Genomic DNA, 14,538 nt, shown 5'->3' with positions numbered 1-14,538 from the left:
AAATACACCGCGTAGCCCGCTGCGCGGACCCGGCTGGCGGACATTGGTGATGCGCTGCATTTTCAACGCGACCCGACTGCAGCGGCCCCGCGGCGTCCCCCGCGGCGGCCCCCGCGGCGGCGCCCTAATTGCGCGTCCGGTAATTGTTGCCGGTTTTCTTAACGCGGACCCCACCACCAACTACCGTCAAACTATTTTAAAGAAATCAAAAATGAAATGAGAAACGTTTTTATTTTTACTTAGAGACGGGTAATAACAGTCTTTGCGTAACTTTCGTCATACATACACAATAAGTACGCACCATAATATAGCGGCAATAAATATTTCGTGTGTGTTTAGGCTGTATTGTAATTTATACGACGGATTGTACTTTGTTACAGCTTATAAACACGATCCAACTTGCATCGATTCAATGAAATATATACAATTCGTTGTTTATTAAATTGCAAGGTATATATTTTGGAATGGAAGTGAAAACATTAAATTAAGTTTCTAATAAATGATAGCGTGCGAAATGCGAAATGTATTGAGAACATAAAATTAGTATGGACATCCGTACACCGGCGACCGCACCCGAACAAATACTATTGATAATAAAAAATGTTCAGAACAAAGTAGGAGCACGTGTTTCACTACTGTTTGTGCACATTGCTAACTATTACATACAACGACATAACAAACGATATTTTTTTGAATTTCCAGTTGCTACGGTTCACAATTTGAATTTAGTCTTGATTGAGTCTTATTTCAAGTTATAATTGTTACGCGTTCTAACATTTTGCTTTAGCGCGTGACGTCGCAGCGTGTGTACAAATCATCCGCAGAGCAAATCGCGTGCGCATAGCCTCGCCCCGGGCTGCGCCTAGCAGCGATCAAATGAACGATTTGTTTTTCAAATTGATTGGTTTATAGCTTTGGTTTGTGCACGTGCAGAGAATGCCCGGCCATGGACTCGGTGTTTAAGAGCAAATAATAACATTTACTTCAGAGTATGAATGTAATCTAATTAAACACGAAGTCTCTCCGGCGTTACCTCCAGCGCATCCAATGCAGACGCGCCGCCGCGTGCGAGCTGGTGCAAAAGAGCCTCTCGCGCATTGGCATCGCAAGCTCCACGAAGCCAGTTTCCTACCGGATGGCCACATCGCGAGTCTATATTTTCTAAGTTAGGTATTAGAACAAGGGAGGGGTCCGCTCGCTCTAATGAATGCAAATGAGACAAAACACAAACGACTTGCAAACAGATCCGAGCACGGGACCCGCGCTGCCGACCGCCGCTAGCGCGCCCCGCCCTGTGGCGCTTTCATTGCGAAGTACAAACAGGTAATTAAAATAAACAAGTCTATACATAAAAATATTTTCGTTTTACTCATTGAGAAATGTTCATTTATTATGAATTATAACAAAATTTAATGGACCCTTTTAAGAGTGTGTTTATTTTTGTTTAGCTCCAAAATTTAAACACACAACGCTGCATCCGACGCGGAATGCCTTGACCGAAGTGCAATCGACGGGTTATAAGTCTATTTTATAAATTATTTTAACGAGTAGGAAAAGAATTATTCATAATCTGCTCAGCGCTACTGCGCGTCGCACGCCGGCCGACGTGGCCGCGTATAAGCTGAACCCACATCTTTTAACAAAAAACTAATGAAAGCACACCGCGCTCCGGCCGAGCGGCGCAGAGGAAGTCTTCAGCGGCGGCCGAGCGCGTTGTCCGCGCGGACGCGGAAAGTTTCCCTTTGTGTGCGCGCCAGCAACGAGCCGCCTACTTCGCAATGGGAAAAGTCTGAAAAAGCTCTGTGCGCTAGCCTTTAAGAACTAGTACAAACATTTTCAGGCTGATTTAAATGTGCGATATGGACAAATTCGTCCGAGGTGGCTGTGGGCGGCTGTGGGCGAGCAACGAGTTCGAGAGAAACTATTTCTATACTCGAATACTCCAACATAGACACTAAGAACTGCAGATCAGGTTGAGATACATTGTTTTTATACCTTCAGATGCGCGTGTTAGATAATAATCGTAAATCGAATAGAGCTTTGAATTTTTTTAAACAAAATTTTAAGAGAGAAAATGGTATGGAAAATACAAGGAAAAATCATTCCGGGATACGAAAGATGAGTCTCCATTCAATCAAAATTACGAGACATTTTCTAGGAATTTGAATTAAAAACGCGACGTTGATTTGGCCAAAAAAGATTTGAAAATTGAACTGTCGCGCTTGAGCAGGAACTGAGATTATATTTCGGTGAGCACGAGCAACGCTTCCATACAAATGAGCAACAACCTCCGAAAAAAAATGAGGTGTTTTATTATTATAAGAGAGAGGAAAAAGATTTCGTGAGCGGTCATTCCGCTACGTCGGGTACCTTTACAAATAGAACAAAGATACATCAGGGGATCGTCAGCCGGCCGCACCCGCGCCCACGTCGACGGTGCGCGGGGACGCACGGGGACGCACGGGGACGCACGGGGACGCCTGGGATGTTTTAATATTGCCGAGGTCACGCGCCAGCCGTTTGCGAGACATCCATCAGCGCCGCCGCCCGCGGTACGCGATTTATGGCACGGGTGTCACAGTGCGTCGTCTTTTTTTTTCGTTTAAAGAGGTGACGACTGCTTTCTTTTATGATTTAAGTCGGTAATTTACAGCCGCCCGTTGCGATTGATGACGAGGGGTCATCGAAAATATCCCGGCTGTTTCGTTCGGCACGTGCATGTAAACGATGTATCGAATTAGCACCGACGCCGAAATCCTTGTCTTTACGCCTCACGTTCTGTGTTTTGCCCCGCTCGCTGTATCGCGTTGGTTGCCAGCACGTCGGCGCGAGCTGGGCGCAGTGTGTAGGGCGCGGTTGCCATATTTAATATTTGAGGCAGCTCTTTGCTCGGACAGCTCTCTGACGCTTATGATCGCGGATCGTCGAGTCCGATGATACGTGTAGTTTGTCCGCGCGCCGGGCCCACAGCCGGGGCGCGTACGATTAACGTGGCGATGCAATGTGTTTGCCTTCATTTAAATACAATTTTTGTTGCGATCGCACTTGTGTTTGGTCAGTTCGCGAGCGGCGGCCGTGACCGCGTGGTAGCGAATTCACGAGCTGGCCGTCCCGGGCCGGGACTATTTCTCAATTAGTCTCCGATATTTGGCTTTACCAAACCCGATATTCCTTTGTTCTGCACTGTACAATCTTTCGTTTGAAATCATTTTTGTCGTTATTAAGCTGGCACCGGGGTCACACGCAGCCCCGAGCGCGGGGCACGGCGCTGCGCTCGACTTAAAAAGAATGTTGGTTTCGTGAGATTCAAAAATTTCGTTATGGCGCACAATAGCGACCGCCCTAATGAGAGCCGGGAAGCGCGGCGCCGGACGGAGCAGAAAAATCGGCCTTTAGTTCAATTGAGGAAAAAAAAATTAACAGTGAAAACGCTTTGCAGGCAGGGCGTACTTGATAATCAATAAAGACTAATCAGGCACTTGTATGATTGAAACACTTTTGGGTGCACAAGCACAAGAAATTGAATCGAATGTCACAAAAATTATATTCTTGATCTTCGTTATCTCGGTATTGCGGCGCCATCTATTAACATATCAAGTTACTTTCTTATCACAAGAGCTTCATACTAAGATACTATAACTATTTAAAAAAGTCAAATATTATTTACATAAAATAAAATAATAATATTAGTGTGTTAACACCATTAAAAACTCCATCACGAACAGTTTTTACTGAAAGCTGGAGACGGCGTTCCTTCTTCGCTCGATTCCGCGAAATCAAGGGAATGGTTTCGATAGCGTCGGCCGTTTCTCGGAGATGACAAATACTCTACAGCAATGCTTCGCGCCTTGGCGATGCTTCGTGAAGCTCCTCGGCACATTGAAGCTGAGATTACATACCGGCCACCTGCAGCTATCGCAGCTTTCAAATTCAGCCAAACGCCAAAGCAGCCTTGGCCGCCCGCCTCCACTTGTCTACAGAATAACGTTCCAAAAACGTCGAAGAAATTAAAAGTTTATAAAAACGTGGACGCATTCGTTGTCCAATCCAGGCTAAATATTATGTTAGAGGTTACGACCAAGCCACGCACAGCGCCATCTAGCGACTTATTCTATACTTACTAACCGTCATGCCTCTGAACAACTGCAATAACTGCATTATGTTTTTATTGTTACACAATAGGAACTTGGCTCAGTATGTTTTTAAGTTATAGTTAGTTTTTATCAGCACGCTCTTAATCTCGTGGTGGGCGACATCGACAAGAACGTATTTATTACGTTTTTAGCGTGTGGTGTGTTTAGTAAGTTACTTACATTTATTAACAGATGGCGCATCTTGTAAGGTAATTAATTAAATGACAATAATATTTTTTTACCCACTATACTGTTGAATAACAAACTTGCAGGTAAAATTACCAAGTATCCCGAGCAGCGACGAGGTGCGTGAGCAGAGTTCACGTTCTAGGAATGCGATACAACGCCATCTGTCCGCGTTTCGAAATGCCGTCAACACTTGGTGCACATTATTGCGTCGTTAGCGGGAGGTTTTTTTAGTTAATCTTTGTCTTATTTGAAAATAAACATTAGCTAAAGGTTCATTAATTAAAATAAAAAATAATTCCCTGAACAATCGTAAAAGAATCGTCGGCAGGCGTAATAAGGAATTAAAGATATGTTAAACGCAAACGGGAGGAAACTTTACCCTGAAACATATTAAAATCGATTGCAATCCTGTCTCCGCAAGTCGGACAGCGGAACCCTTTAAATGGCTCACAATAAATTTGAATGCGGCGACGTAATGTCATAGAGAACTTAGAGCCTCTAGGCACCTTGGGCGGGCGCGTGCCGCAACACTGTCCGGCGCGAACCAGCCGGCGGGGACAGGATTTGTAAATACCACAAACCGGTGACTCTTCATACTGACGGAGAGTTCGTCATATACATATTTCAGCAAATGATTGTTGCTGGCGGTGGAGCCACCCTGAGCTGGTCGTAGGCAGTTCTCAGATCAGCTACTGGCTGAATTATTCATTTATATTTTAACATTTGTCATTATATAACGTTACATATTGTCCACCGGGCGTGTAAATAAAAGATGAAAAATTTTCAAAATGTGTAAGTGCAATCCTTGATTTGGTTAGGAGCAAATGTTCAGCAATGAACATAGCAACACGGATTTATGTGATTTATTTTTCTAAACGAATCATACGTGTCTGTGTCCTTACATATTAAACGCATTCTAAGCGAGCAGTCGCGCGAACGCTCTCCGTCGCGGTGCGCAGATAAGCGCGGGCACAATGGCGCGACGCCCGCTAACTAATTGGCGCCGCGAATCGGCGGCACCGGCTGCGCGCGATCCGTACACACACACAAGCGCCGCAGCGGCGAGCGTCCAATGGCGTCCAATGCGGCGGACTCCGAGATTTCTTACGGATCTAATCGATAACACTTGGCTCTGCCTGCATACGTTTCAAAGGTCTGTATTCGTCTTCGACTACGTCTCGGTGTCAACACTCACTTCGCTTGACATAGAAGGAGTAACTCTCGCTCTACCTTTGTCCTATTGTCGCCCGCAAGCTTTCAGAGGGAAAGAGAGCTGTCACATGTTGCGCGCTCGCAGGCGCGTCTCCACCACGGGGGGGGGGGGCTATTTGGTTGCAGCTTTTATTTATGTACTCGATAGGCTAGATGGTCTAACGTCGTAGAGCCTGTTCGCGATAAAGCGCGGGCACTCCCGGCTGGTAATAGGCGACCGAGAACTGGAGACACCTAAAAGCTTCCTGAGACTACCACACCCGTCTGTTCAAATTGGTGTGGAGTTCTCGTGTCTGGGGGGAAACGTGGAAGAGCTCCAGCTTGCCACTGCGGCCACCGATCTGGCAATTTACACCGATGGCAGCCGCATAGATGACAAAGTGGGTGCGGCGTTCTGCGTCACGCGGGACGCCGTAGAGTTAAAAACCAAAAAACTCAAGTTGGGAAACTTCTGCACAGTATACCAGGCAGAGCTGCTGGCATTGATGTATGCGACAGGGCATGCAGCCAGCGGGCCGCAGAAAAGAGTAGCGATCTTCAGCGACTCGCGGTCCGTCCTAAAAACGGTCGCAAAATCTGACACCCTCCATCCCTTAGCGTGCAGTATAAAAGAGAATGTGATGGATGCGAGAAAGAAAGGAAATGAAGTGAAATTGTACTGGATGAAAGCGCACGCAGGGACGGAGGGCAACGAGAGGGCGGACCAGCTGGCGAAGGATGCAGCCATGAAAAGTAAAAAGAGACCGGAATAAGAGAGATGCTCCATCTCATTTGTCAAGCGACAGCTTAAACTGGATACGCTTGACGAATGGGATAGAAGGTATGCGCAAGGATGTACAGCTTCGACAACGCGGATATTCTTCCCGGACGTAAATGTAGCGTATCGCGTTCTACGAGATATTCAGATGGACACAGTCTTGATCCAAATGTTCACGGGGCACGGGGGATTCTCCGAGTACCTGCACAGGTTCAAACTCAAAGAGAGTACCTCCTTCCTGTGTTCCACCTGATCACCTGCTGCCCCATGTATGGAAGAGCGAGGTTTGAATGCGTGATGGAGCTGGGGGTCGACATAAAGAGGGACAACATCTCCTCTATAATAAACGACAAACAGCGCTGTCCCATATTTTTACGATTTGCATTAACAGTAATTAAAAATGCAATCAGTAGAAATAAGACTAAATAGAAACAAGCGGGCTCAAAGCAGTCAAGTAGGATAAGTTATTATCGGATATATAGACATAACAGAAATTAATAATATAAGCACTGAGCTCCTGTGTTGTATAAGGATATATAGATAAGAATTAGTATTAAACGTAGAACTCACATATAAGTATAGATTAATAAATACATGTAAATAGCTAAAGAAAATAATAAGTGTAATATAAATAAGAGTTAATACCATAGAAATATTAGAAAATAAGCAAAATAACTAGAAATTTAATTGTAACTGAGCCGAAGGGATGGGGGGTTAGTCAGTAAGAGTCTGAGACTGTCTGGGCCCTCCATTCCCAGGCGTCCTATTGAGGATTTCCCCCCTCGGTCTAGAAATTGTTAATAGATATTAAGGCTCTGTCTATGATAGAGAAAATTTTGTAAAAATTACTATAAAAAACGTCGTAGAGCTCATCGTGGAACTAATTCAAAGTCCAAAATTTGTAAGCATTGCACTCCCGTGGACACTGTTACTCTTGGCTTCTCCGCGTAAATTGAACGCCAACACAACGTCCACGCGCTCGGTGGCGCACATACCGGCCATGAATCCCGCGCTGGAATTTCGCTATGATCCTGCTTCAGTAGCGGAAACCCGCCGCAAGCAGCGGTAGCAATACTACATTTTGAACATAGACCTGAATCTGTTCCCACAAATACAATCGTTTCATGAATTTATTCCTTACGGTGCAGATCGCTCCTTTTACTATATTAACTTTTAACGGAGAATATCCTAGGGCATACCCTTGCGCTCCTCAGACTGTTGGATCGCTATGGGTGATCTGCGTCCGGGAATAAGCATTCATCGAGAAAAACTCCGGGAGCCGCTTCAACTATTAGCGTAGGCGCGCAGGGCGTTTTCGTTATGACGTTCGGACTCGGGCAGCGCCATTGTTAGAGCTTTGTTATTCTATCGCAGCAATACCCTGGGTTTTTTTCTTAGGGACAAATTTTAAAATTGTTTAGTTTTCGGAGAGATTCAGCTGACGTTAAGTTTGTTCCGAGACAGGTCAAGGTTCAATGAAAAAGACACGAAGTAAGCTCAGCGTAATTTATTCCTAAGGATGGGCACATGCGGGCTCGCTACTCGTCTTAAGACCACGGCGCGGAGGACACGGGCGGCAGGCGGCGCCACTGCAGCAGCTGCGACCACTGCTCCTGCTGCTCAGCGACCGCCACGGGCGCGGCGGAGACGGCGGCGTCGGGTAACGCGTGGGCAGAGCGGTGCGCGTCCGCGCATCCCACGGCGACGCTGACGAAGGCGCGCCCGAGGCAGCCGCGTGGCCCGGCGCGCCGCTGCACACCCGCGTGCCCCAGCGCCTCGTCGATACTGACAGCGGGGTAGGGCTGCGAGTCCACCACCTGCACGCGCAGTGTGCTCACGCGCCGGCACGCGCGCGTCGCCTGCGCAGCGGAAGAGGAGCGGGCTCAGTGTCGCGCGGCTGTGTTGGCGAGAGAGGACGCGGTACTCACGTTGTGCACGACGCCGGAGCACTGCCGGTCCGGGATGTAGAAGTGGTCCAGCGTGGTGTCCGGCGCGCCGTAGCCATTGCCTGTGCCGATAAATCACAATTACCTCAGCAGTAAAAGCGCTTACATACATACGAAATAAAAGGAAATAACTATTTGAGCAAAAGGCGAAGATTAGTCGGATATTTTTTGCCTTTCAATTCCGAGACTTTGAAGATGGCCTGCCCGGTGACGGTCCCGGCGGTGGCGAGCAGGAGCGCGGCGAGCGGTGCGGTGATCGGGGCGACGAGCGAGCGCATGTCCGAGGCGGCGGCGCGGCGAGTGCTCCAGCGCGCGCTTGTCCGCGCTTATAGCCCCGCAGCGCGCGCGCATTGTTTAACCGCGGAAAATTACTTACGCACGCCGAGAGAATTCTCCACGCAATCCGGAACGTTCAATCAAAACAATCTCGTGCACCTCGCGAACTGCGCTCAGGAGGAAGGTTTCCTTTGGTTTCCTTGTGTTCCTGTCTGAGTGGCTGTGGCCCAGTTAAGAAAGAGCTTCTGGGCTCGAGGGAGCCACGCTGAGTTGGCTCGGTGAACCTATTTCAAGAACGATCAGGCGACCTCGACCAGTTCCGATGAAGATATGAAATGCAATGTACCAAGAGCTTAACGCAAGGTTGGGCATACGTACGAAGAAGATTGAAAGGTATATCCGTCCACTATGCTCGAGTTTGCAGAATATGAAAAACCCTCCGATTTGGTAAAAACTTGAGGAGTGCTGTAGTGTCTCCAAAATTGCAAAGTTTAAGTGTCAAAGTGTGTTTATATGAATGCATCCGACTTAACTGTTCACCGCTACATTGAACGATATCATCAAGGTCATGAACTGGAGCGGACTTGGCATCAACGGAGACCGCGATCGGTTTGCTGATGACATAGTCATAACAACTGAAGCTATAAAAGAGCCGGGGACAGCGCTCGATCATCTCGGTAGAGTCTCCGGACAAATAGGCGTTAGATTAAATATGTACAAGACGAAATTGATGTCTTATATCCATGTCGTGCCTACTAAGTAAAAGTGGGCAGTTTGCTACGTTCAGCTAAGTTTTAGACGATTTCATAAACCCGGGACGGCCGCTGACACCGAAGGTTCTCGAGTGGCGACCACGAGCCGGAAGCTGCGGCGTAGGTGGACCGCCGTCATCAGTCGAGGTCTGGATGTCAACAGTGCAAGACCTGTCATCGTGATGATCTTTTCTGGAGGCCTATCCCTTGCAGTGGGCATCTATGGACTTATATGATAATGGTAAGGAGAGGTTCTGTAGTGCTACTCCAGCAAATATACAGGAACCCTTTCCTAGCGTAGAGGAGCACCGCCGAAGTAATGAAGGGGTACATTCATTTATTAATGTTATGACGTTCGGTTACCGGGATGGTTATTTACTGACCACTTCTGTATGGAACTAGAATAATACCCGACAGCTCAATTTGACAGAAAATAAAATAAGTTTTATGAACATCTTAAATTTGTTTCGTGATTATTTACTTTGAAATGCGTTACTAATGTATCAATAAAAGGTATTCAGAAATCTCACTCAACTCTAGCTTTATGCGGTTTTCCCCCGGAAATAGAAAAATTAAAAGGAGTCAAGGGAATGACCTCTAGCAAGGATCCGTATCTCCGCCGGAGTCGTCCGCAATCTCGAACCAGTTGGCGCTCGGCTGCAGCCCACGAATGAAAAAGTAAGAGCGCCTTGGAGCGAACGGCAGCGCAGTCGACTTAGATCTTTAGGAGGAGGAGTGCCCACTCGTGCAAGCCTCACTGCCCTACTGATGTAGAGTTTTCTTTATGGTCTCCGTTTTTGGGGACCTCCCGTTCCCCTTGTCATGTGTGGTTGAGAAGATTCATTTCGGGTAAATAAGTTTTTCAGATTTTTGTACTTTATATTTTCATACTCCGTCCTTACTTCACAATAATTTTCAAATCTTACTCGTGTCCTATCTTTCCTCATTCACAAATCTTCTTCCATACTTCGTCTTTCTCTTCTCATCTAGATGATGTCAATTTTACATCACATGCTACATATTTTTATGACTCATTTTTATGTAAAACACTTCATTTTATGATTTTTATCAAGTTTTGTTTGTTTCCTGTCTTACCGACCCTTAAGATGTAGAGTTAAGTCTTATTGCTAATTATTGTGCACTGCGCCGCTCTGTCACAATATTCAACGAATGTGGGCTCAAACTGCGCTCATAATGGATGCGATGCTTGCTCCCTCTATCTTTTTGCCCACCTCTATCTCGAAATCAGAGCGGATCCGATCTAGGGTTGAAGTGGAGGATATTCCTCCTTCACGGTTTGACTAGCAGTATCCGCAGTTCATACCCTTGTTTTAATTTGTTCAAAGAAGCAGAGGTAATAGTACTCCTCTTTGCTCCGTAACCCATTTACCCGTGCCCGAAGAAAGCTCACGCGTCGCACCATACATAGAGGGGCTGCCTCGAACCGCAAAGGGTTCCTGTCGTTTTTTAGCAGGTAGAACACCATCAATAAAATATATTAATCACCAGCAACAAAGCAGCGACCAGTGCCGAGTAGGTCCACTAGAAAAAGTCTTCCAGGGAGACATTACGCCGTTAATGAGCTGCTTCACGTGCTCGTAGTGCTCGGCGCGCGAGATTTTCTTCGGTGTGTCGGTGCATGACACAAAGGCTATACACGATGAAATACCAGAGGTGTTGCGCTGCCTCTTTTGTATAAATAATATATATAATATAAATTCCTGTGAAATGCATCATCGTATAAACGTAAACAATAGGAGGAAGCTACGCGATTCTAAATAAAATGTAATTGTTCTCGTACTGCTGACGAGGTCCACGCGCACCTCGCCGACTGTACCTCGGACCGTCTTTACTAAAGAGTCCGCATCGGTAAAGCTGCGCGTAGCAGCAGCACGTACGTCCGGAGAGACTGGATGAACAGCGCAGCCGCACCTAAATGCATTCATTTAATTCGCCGCCGAAGATGTTTAGCGAAACTGCTTAGGGACTTTGAAAAAAAAAACGAAAGAATCTCTGAAGACAAGATTTATTGCGCGGCGGCAGCGCGGCGCTCAGTGCGGTGGCAACGCGGAGGGCGCGTGCGCGGCGTCAGACGACGTCTCGTCGGAGCCGGCGGCGCCGCAGCCGAGCAGCACGCGCACCAGCGCCCGCCCCGGGCAAGCGCCGCCTGGCGCCGGCGCGCGCTGCACGCTGGCCGAGCGCAGCGCGTCGTCGATGTGCACCTGCACGTGCGCGTAGTCCGTCACCTCGACCTTCACCAGCTCCAGCCGCGCGCAGTGCTGCGGCAACTGCGACCGTGCAACGTGTGCTCCATATTACACTCGTATCAATATCGCACCTTACCAACGAATGTGTAAAAGAAAACTAAATTTCCGTGCCGCTCTGGACCGAAACAAGGCTGTGGCCCAGCGGGCGGCACGAGTCACCGCCTCGGATACCCGCCCCGCCGAACTGGTCTATTGGTCCCTGCGGTACTCACATCGTACAGCACGCCCGAGCACTGCTTGTCGGGGATGTAGTACGGGCCCAGCAGCTTGTTCTCCACGCCGCACGCGGCTCCTGCAACATCACGCGGCTGATGTACGAGTGCGCCCGACACATCGATATGTTACAGCTATGCAAACCAACATACCTATGCAATTAAATCACGTCATTGAATTCTATACGAACCTTTCACGCTCTCCGTTTTGTATTGGAAGAAATTAATGGCGTCGACGGAGTCCGCCAGCGTGGCCAGCGCAATCAATGCCACGGCCGCAGCGGCCACTGCGCCCATATCGCCCATCCTAGTGCTCGCTTTAGCGCCCAGGAAATTGATCGTGCCGCAACGCCGAGACCTCTGGCGCCTGTGGGTAGCAGACTCGCGCGCGAAGTTGCCGCCGGAGCACTGGCTGCGGGCGGCCCTGCGCGCGCTTATATCTCGCGCTTTGCGGCGGAAAATCGTTTGACTATTGTTTGGATTCCGCCGCATGCGGACAATGTGCCTACGATTTAAACACGTAAGGCGAGCAACGCGTCCCTCCGAGACGCGCTGTAACAATAAAACTAAGAATTTGGTCACGCGCACGAATTCCTTGATCTGTGTTAGTGGAAAAATAAGTTGCGTGTGGAAATAATGCTCCTGGAACAAATCAAACTAACATAACCATCCAAATTTAAATGTGTTCTAAAGTGTACGATAACGAATTAAGACCGGGAACTGGATTACACGCCTCCTGATATATTGCTCATTAAGGGAAATGAGCAGGTGTCCTTTTGTCGTCTGCGGTTGTTGTGTAACGCATTGGCGAGGCGATAACGTTATGTCTTAGCAGGGTGCCCCTACTACCTCGGTCCTCGTGACAGGGAGAAAGAAAAAGAGTGTTCGGGTCCGAAAATTAATTAATGACCGCAAATACCACCTTAATTACTACCCTGTAGTCGAGCGCGCCATCGAACTTGTGGTATGAAATTTAATTTAATCTGTCGGAAAACACGCACGGAACCCGAAACATTCCTTGAAAAAGGAAAGGCAATCTGATCGGACAGAAGTTACAAAACAACTCGTGGAATCCGACCCACGCGGAACGGCACTGGACACCTTTTGGAGGCGGCAACAACATCTAAACTTTTAAGACGCACATGTACAGGTACATAAACTGATTGGTGGTTCCTTATATGAAATAATCCCAATAACAAACATATAACAAAGGTTCACACTTACACTAACAATCCATTTTATACTCGTACATACAATAGTAAGTAAGTAGTAAAATGAAATGAAACAGACATTTCAATTAAAAGAGTAGCGGCAGAAGGCCTGGTCTGTTTTTACATCGCAGGCCGGTGCTACTCTAATGCTGGTGGTGAGCAGCCGCGCGATCTCCCGGGACCCGAGAGCAGTTGATGTGATTGTTTACTGTCAGAACGGAGTTACATAATTTAAAGCATTCTAAAACAAAACAGAAAAGATAAAAAAAACTAATTGAAAAATAAAAAGTGTGCGTAAAATTAGCGTGATTATAATTAAAAATGCAGTTGGTACATGTTGCTTGCAAGAGTTTAATAGATGAAGTGAAAGAATGACACGTTAATGACATGCAAATTATCTATACGTAATGGTTAACAAAGAGATGGGTGTAATTTGTTGCCAACATTAATTGCCCCTCCAAGTGTTTAAATATTTTTTACTGCAGTACAAATTATCTGACAATTGTTGCGTTCATATTTTTTGGGCAGAATTTTAATTTAGACATGGAAAGCTAACATGCAACGATATACAAATTCATACTAAAAATCAAGTTACCGATATATTTTTCTAGGATTCCTTTTTGGTTACTCAGCGTGGTAAGTAATGAGCAAAGTTGAAGCGGCGGCTCCGGCGGCTCCAGCGTCCGACGCTCATGCTTTGGTTGGCAGGGCCGGTGTCGAGGTCCGAGCTCGCCATCGAGACATAATCGTATGAGGAAACAAAAGAACTGAGAGATTAGTTGTTCAACTCGAATGTAGCGCGGCGGCGGGCAGAGCGAGCTACGTGGGTGTTGTTCGCGCGTTTTCGGATAACAATATATTACTTTAAGCGGCGCGCGGCTCGCGCGGTCCGTGTGGGCGCTTTTTATCCCAAGCGCAGTGGCGAGTCGCGCGCGGCGTTGGGCGGGCGGGCGATGCGCGAGTCCGCGTGGCAGGGCGCGGGTGCGGGCGCGGGTGCGGGCGCGGGCGCGGCGCAGGCGGTGCTGCGCGCCGTGTTCGCGCGGCTGACGGGCAGCGAGCTGCGCACGGCGGCGGCCGCGTGCCGCGCGTGGCGCCGCGCCGCCGCCGACGACGCGCTGTGGCGCCGCGCGCTGCTGCCGCGCGCCTCGCCGCAGCGCCTGCGCGCGCTGAACGCCGCCCGCCAGCAGCAAGCAGGTCGGTGTCTCCCCTGCACACTCCATACACTCGTTGCCGTGCGTTTGTGCGCCGCTGCAAAGCACTACGCAGCACATCGCCGTGTAACGACCGGCATCGACGCGTTCACACAGACATCTCTTCTTGTACTTTTCCGTGTTGTCGAAAATTCAACATAGATTTTAATTCGTACGTCTTTATAGTCTATGTTTGTATACACACGCTGCATTGCAGTTCATAACTAGCCACCGAAGCGCGAGTGCTGTTATTATTCGTCGTCACGGCATATATTTATTCAAGCCTATCATTACCTAAAAATTGAATCGACTTTAAAGTCAACCTTAAAACCCCACCTCTTCAACACCCGTTTGAGTTTGTGTTTGCTTCAATTTTTTAGAGAATTCGACGCC

At 47.8% G+C, this 14,538-nt stretch overlaps 2 protein-coding genes across 2 annotated transcripts; both read right to left on the bottom strand.

The window, feature by feature from the left end:
• Nucleotides 1-7,783: 7,783 nt before the first annotated feature.
• LOC137922405 (uncharacterized) lies at nucleotides 7,784-8,549 on the bottom strand. The gene is made up of 3 exons (XM_068765387.1): nucleotides 8,410-8,549; nucleotides 8,220-8,299; nucleotides 7,784-8,150 (listed from the first exon to the last, which is right to left on the bottom strand). Exons 1-3 carry the CDS (start codon nucleotides 8,513-8,515, stop codon nucleotides 7,839-7,841), a joined length of 498 nt encoding a protein of 165 aa, XP_068621488.1. The 5' UTR covers nucleotides 8,516-8,549; the 3' UTR covers nucleotides 7,784-7,838.
• A 2,726-nt stretch (nucleotides 8,550-11,275) lies between these two features.
• LOC137922509 (uncharacterized) lies at nucleotides 11,276-12,236 on the bottom strand. Its single transcript, XM_068765542.1, has 3 exons — nucleotides 11,936-12,236; nucleotides 11,745-11,824; nucleotides 11,276-11,553 (listed from the first exon to the last, which is right to left on the bottom strand). The coding sequence occupies exons 1-3, from the start codon at nucleotides 12,234-12,236 to the stop codon at nucleotides 11,317-11,319; spliced, it is 618 nt and encodes a 205-aa protein (XP_068621643.1). The 3' UTR covers nucleotides 11,276-11,316.
• Nucleotides 12,237-14,538: the final 2,302 nt, after the last annotated feature.

The sequence above is a fragment of the Battus philenor genome, unplaced genomic scaffold (assembly GCF_028537555.1).
Source record: "Battus philenor isolate CCGP_79_NKW_IND1 unplaced genomic scaffold, ilBatPhil1.0.hap1 SCAF_2, whole genome shotgun sequence".
Lineage (NCBI taxonomy): Eukaryota > Metazoa > Arthropoda > Insecta > Lepidoptera > Papilionidae > Battus > Battus philenor.
Note: the sequence above shows the minus strand (reverse complement) of the source record. Positions and strands in the feature narration are given on the sequence as shown.

Bases quoted from the DNA above. Each gene is read 5' to 3' on its own strand.
- LOC137922405 (XM_068765387.1), bottom strand. From the start codon at position 8,515: ATGCGCTCGCTCGTCGCCCCGATCACCGCACCGCTCGCCGCGCTCCTG. The intron at 8,300-8,409 runs GCAAAAAATATC...TTATCGGCACAG, and splicing joins CAAAGTCTCGGAATTGAAAG to GCAATGGCTACGGCGCGCCG. The intron at 8,151-8,219 runs GTGAGTACCGCG...TCCGCTGCGCAG, and splicing joins GCTCCGGCGTCGTGCACAAC to GCGACGCGCGCGTGCCGGCG.
- LOC137922509 (XM_068765542.1), bottom strand. From the start codon at position 12,236: ATGCGGCGGAATCCAAACAATAGTCAAACGATTTTCCGCCGCAAAGCG. The intron at 11,825-11,935 runs GTTCGTATAGAA...GTGATGTTGCAG, and splicing joins CAAAACGGAGAGCGTGAAAG to GAGCCGCGTGCGGCGTGGAG. The intron at 11,554-11,744 runs GTGAGTACCGCA...GCACGGTCGCAG, and splicing joins GCTCGGGCGTGCTGTACGAT to TTGCCGCAGCACTGCGCGCG.